At 27.4% G+C, this 5,400-nt stretch overlaps 1 protein-coding gene across 1 annotated transcript; it reads right to left on the bottom strand.

Moving 5' to 3' along the window:
• Positions 1-1,101: 1,101 nt before the first annotated feature.
• LOC107018735 lies at positions 1,102-4,065 on the bottom strand. Its single transcript, XM_015219295.2, has 7 exons — positions 3,377-4,065; positions 3,201-3,287; positions 2,886-3,095; positions 2,585-2,749; positions 2,214-2,267; positions 1,981-2,127; positions 1,102-1,582 (listed from the first exon to the last, which is right to left on the bottom strand). Exons 1-7 carry the CDS (start codon positions 3,656-3,658, stop codon positions 1,202-1,204), a joined length of 1,326 nt encoding a protein of 441 aa, XP_015074781.1. The 5' UTR covers positions 3,659-4,065; the 3' UTR covers positions 1,102-1,201.
• Between the last annotated feature and the right edge of the window lie 1,335 nt (positions 4,066-5,400).

Genomic DNA, 5,400 nt, shown 5'->3' on the forward strand with positions numbered 1-5,400 from the left:
TATGAGAAGAAAAGACAATTTTAAATTATTTTTATTACGTTAAAGAGCATTTTTTAATCCTTATATGTACTTAAAAGTGACCTATAATAAGTAAGACTTCCTTTACTCTTACTCTTTCTATTCAACTCATTAGGTTTTGCATACACATTTGCTTGTACATCAAGCAAAGAAATGTAATGATCTTGACACCCTTTGTGAATACCAAAGTGTAGTCCAATTTAAGTCTGCATTTTGCCATCCCCTTTCTTAAAGGTTAAATGATGGTAAAAAAAAATATCTCCTATTAAAATAATGTCTTGGCTCTTAGAATTTCTAACTTTCATTTTCATGTAAACTATTGATTATATACTCTTTAATAATTTAGTACCACTTGGTAACTGGTGTGCTAAATTATAGATGATGGTTGACGCACCAAAAATAACTAAATTTTAACTACTTTTTATGTAATGATTTTCTAGCTAGTATTGATATTGCTCATATATATGCTTACTATTTTTCAGTGAATTTGTTCTTTTAGTAGGTTTTAAAAACATGTCTTTGTTTGTAATTTTTGGATTTTTACTTCCAACAATGATATATTTAAATGACAATATTAAAGGACATTTTGATATATTTTACGTATCTTTCGTTTAAGTAAATATATATATATATATATAAATTATAATTTCAAAAATTACAATTCAAACATGTGATTAAGTGTGGTGTTATTGATAATTTCATACAATCACCTATTAATAAAACATATAATAGATTATAATTTAATTTATATATTATTTTATATAAAATAAATTATAACTAATTTATATGTTATTATTTATTATTAACGCTACGTAAACGGCCTTTTGTGTGTCAAAGTGTCAACGCTATCCTATCCCATTAATTACCAAATTAATGCACAAAACAAAAGCCGAAAAAAAAGGAGTTTATATTATGGATGGATAAAGTCAATTAACCTCAGAGCTGAATTATAAAAAAAAACAATTAAAAATTCATAATCAACACAAAATGTAGTAATGTAAAAATTTTTTATACTTAAAGCTCTAACTCAAAATCTCAAAACAAAATTATATTATAATCAGAAAAATAACACTCAAAATAAATAGAACATAAAAAAAAAAGTAATTTTTTTACATAAGATATTCACTATTTCCTTTTGGCAATTTACAGAAATTTTGAATGAAGAATAGAAATATGAGTAATTTTAAGAGCAACGTTGATTTCTACCAGGTCCACCATAATAAAAATAATTACCCCAAACAGGATTAATGCCACCTTGAATATCATAACAATTAGGATGATCAGCTAATACTTTGAGATTAGATAATGGTATTAAACTATTATCCCAATCAACAACTTGTAAATTTCTAAAATAAGATGCTTTTCCAAAACCTTGAGCAGCAAAATGTCCACTTCCCATTTGTGTTGATGTATGAAATCCTCCATTTCCTCTACTATTCACTATTTCACCTCCAAATTGTATCATACTTGCTGAACCTCTAAGATGTGTGAACAAAAATGATGGCCAATATCCTACTAATACTCCTGATCCAAATTCTAACCACCAATGTCCATGTTTTGGATCCTGCATAATTATTTCAAAAATTAAAACAAGGTTTTGGAGGTAAAGAAGAGTCGAAAGAATCTTACAAAAGCACAAACAAAATGATTGTTTCCACTGAAAAAATAAATAATACTTTTTTTTCCTTTTAACCATTATACTAATGATTAATAGTCATTTTGCATTTTCTAGTATGAAAAGAAGTAAAAGTATGAAGAAAAGAAAAAGAAAAAAGAGAGAAGACAATATCCCTTTTAAAATGAACCTCTTTAGTTGCTTAATTTTAATTTAAAACACAAATGACATTTCATTAGGGAAAAGAATGTGTTTTTTTAGAAGAAATAAATTCCCACAATTCATATATGGAAAAATTGTTCATCAATTCTGATTGATCCGTGTGGCTATTGTACAATTGTAATTACCTTCCAAATCATGATGCTAATATCATATTGACCACCATTATAAGAGGATGTTGGAGAAATTGCTGCCCCAATTGCTATTCTATTATTTGTCTGAACAAATCCTGAACACAATAAATTGTAGCATCCTGTGGCTTGGTATGCATCACTCTGGGAAAAATAATAATGCAATAGTTTTACTTTTGTTTTCTGCATTGGAGCTTGATTGATTAAATGTGTGATAATTAAATACTTACAGTCCAGTAGGTGAAGAACCTTGGATAATTGTCACCATATAACTCTGGACTTACCTGTTATATAATTAAATGAAACAATCATTGTAAATGCTGAAAAAGATTTGTTGATATTGAAAGGTAGCTGAAGATTTAATGACATGCTTTAAGTGACACTAAAGAAAATGGTTCACTCTATCCTCTATTTCAGTACATGTCACATTTAAATCCCAGAAACCGCGTTTTCCATCAAAGTATCCAAAAATAATATATGATCATAATAATAATAATATTCTTAGGTAGTGACTACTCTTTCCAAAGACAAGGTTATTCATATTTTGATTCGAGTTATCATGTATACGAAAAAAATTTTAGTAAAAAAAAAATAGACATACCTGCCAACCAGCTTCAATAGTATTAAGATCATCACCAAATGAACCAGAAATAACCCACATTTGTGATAAACTAAACTCATATTGATTGGTAACTTTAGGTGCCCACACGTTTATACTTGCTTTTGCACCATAATATTGATCTCCAGTTACATATCCTACTGCATGCTGCAATTCAAAAAACAAATAAATCTTGATTTTTGATGATAAAGTTTATGTGACTATATTATTTGAATATAGAAAAATACATGTTTAATTCTAATATTGTTTAAAAACAAATTCTGGTAAGTTTAATTAGCCAAACCTCATGGCCATTACTAGTAGTGTCTCTACGAACTGGTCTTTTAATTTTTCTACCAAATCTTCGAATAGAACTAGCTCTTAGAATGTCTTGTTCTTTTGTTCTTCTAACTGGAATTGTTCCTTCTGGACATGTTTCACCAGACATGCTCCAAAGTTGGAAATTTTCAAATTCCATTGAATTTCCTGATGATCTTGGTCTCTCAGCTGGATCCTATATTTTAAACATTTTGAAAAAATCTAATTAAAAGAGTTTCAGGTTCGAGTCTTGAGAAAAAAAAATAAAATTAATAAAGTAAATAAAAAGAGATTGGTTTACCAATGGTTTTTGGCCTTCTAATTGAGGATGATCGAAAGCAGGTTGTTGATGTGATAATACACAATCTATAAGATCTCCATCAGGACTCTACATCACAAAAATTCAGAGAGTTATTATTAAGAAAATAAGAAGCTAATTAATGATGGGAGAAAATAATGGAATTGGGAAATTAATACCTTAATTGTCTTGATTGAAGGTTTATTGATTTTCATGAGATGTGATTTAATGTCAAAGGTTTGGTTGAATTGTTCTAGTGATGAGGACAAAACAGGACAAACAGAGAAGAGGAAGAAAACAACAAAAATGTAAATGATTGGTGAAATATTCTTGGAAGCCATAACATGAATTTTTGAGGAATTGTAACTTCTTCTTGTTTCTTCTTCTTGTGTTGTTGTAGTAGTACAATAACATTGGCATTGTATTGTTGTGTAATGATGTACAAAACACAAATCATCCATAATTACCACCACCACACACACAATTGAACTACAATTCAAGAAAATCTCAAAAGGTCATGTTCATGACTATTTTTCACTAATACCAAGAAATTCTCAAAACTACATATTATAATTCTCTTCTTCTTTCTTCTAAATTTTGTCTGACTAACAGCAACTCCTAGGCATGAGCTAATATAAAAATGTACAAGAATAATGGGTTGTGCACCTTTTTTTGAGAGTTTCAATTTAACTCCATGTGGGTTGTGCACAAATAAATACTACTCTATTTAGTTGTGATCAAGACATGTACTTTTGTAAATTTTTATTAAAAAAAAATGAAAATGAGGGAATTAATTGAGTGGAGAGAAGGCAGACCTCAGACTCAAATATGGAGGATGGAGTTTGATGTGGGGTTTGGGGGGTGGGGTAATGGGAGGAGTGTTTCCAGTCTCCAATACAAAGACTGAAACTTTAGCTTTTCTATGTCAAATTATATTTTATCCCTCTCAAAAGCTTATTTTACTCATTAAATTTAATATAATATAGTTTTTCTAATTATACTTCACATATATAATTTTATTTTATTCGTATTATTTACTTGTCAATATACAAACATGATAAATATATATATACAAATAAAATTTATCAACATAACAATTAATTACATTCAAACTACGGTAAACATATAGAATTGTTGAATTTATGTACGATTAAAAAATTCTGAATTACGAATCAAAATATACAAAATATGAATTTATACAATTTCTAAACGTGAGCCACATAATTATAACTGTAAGTTAGTAAAGAATGACAATTTAATTAAGTTATAATTATATTAACTAGATAAGTAATATATGTTCGCTTATCTCCTTAATCTTCTCATAATTGAACACTATTAAAAAAGCAATTTTAGGAAAAATAGTATACTCCCTCTGTTTCAATATATATACGCGATACAATTCAAATTTTGTGAAATCAAAATAATTTAATCTTGACTATAAATTTAAATATGAAATATTTAAATTATATAAAATGCAATTTACGTATTTAAAAGTATGATAAAAACTTTAATTCGAAATATTTAGAAGGTGTATAATAAAAATATGGTCAAAGAAAGATTTGTAGTAACTTAAAAATTTTAAATGTGTGACATAAATAAAAATAAAGCATTATCTTAAATTTTTCGAGTGAACAACTCATTTTGAAATATTTATATTTATTAAAGACGACACTTATTTTAAAATAGACAACGCTTGATATTGATATTTGGAGGGAGGTCTAGGGTAGGGTGTGGGGTTTGTGGTTTCTATTATTCTTTGCTTGATGTTTGAAGACAGATAGGAATTAGAATTACACTTCATTCTGAGGGTTTCAAAGTTCTTTGCTTTAGGTGTTTCTCTTTCTCACTTCCCTAGATGTTCTTTCTGTCAGCTCAGCTTGTTGCTATTTTATTTTTCATCTTCATTCCAAATGAGTTTTAATTTTTTTATTTTTTTATAGATGGATAATTTATTAATAGGTATAATTAGATCACTTAAGCGTAATAATTCGTTCAAAAATAATATAAGAGAATTTTGCAAAAAATAGAATGTCACAACTAAATTTGAATATGTGACAAAGCAAATTTTGAACCTTCTTTGCTACTTTACTATAATATTTTCTTATATTAAGAAGATTTATCCAACTTTTTTAATATAAACTAAAGCAAAAAAATATTTTTGCTTTCATTTGCACGGTATTAAGTGTGTATATATATATATATA

This window comes from Solanum pennellii, chromosome 5 (assembly GCF_001406875.1).
Source record: "Solanum pennellii chromosome 5, SPENNV200".
Taxonomy (NCBI): domain Eukaryota; kingdom Viridiplantae; phylum Streptophyta; class Magnoliopsida; order Solanales; family Solanaceae; genus Solanum; species Solanum pennellii.

Bases quoted from the DNA above. Each gene is read 5' to 3' on its own strand.
- LOC107018735 (XM_015219295.2), bottom strand. From the start codon at position 3,658: ATGGATGATTTGTGTTTTGTACATCATTACACAACAATACAATGCCAA. The intron at 2,750-2,885 runs GTTTGGCTAATT...TTTGAATTGCAG, and splicing joins CTACTAGTAATGGCCATGAG to CATGCAGTAGGATATGTAAC. The intron at 2,128-2,213 runs GTAAGTATTTAA...TATTTTTCCCAG, and splicing joins GGTTCTTCACCTACTGGACT to AGTGATGCATACCAAGCCAC.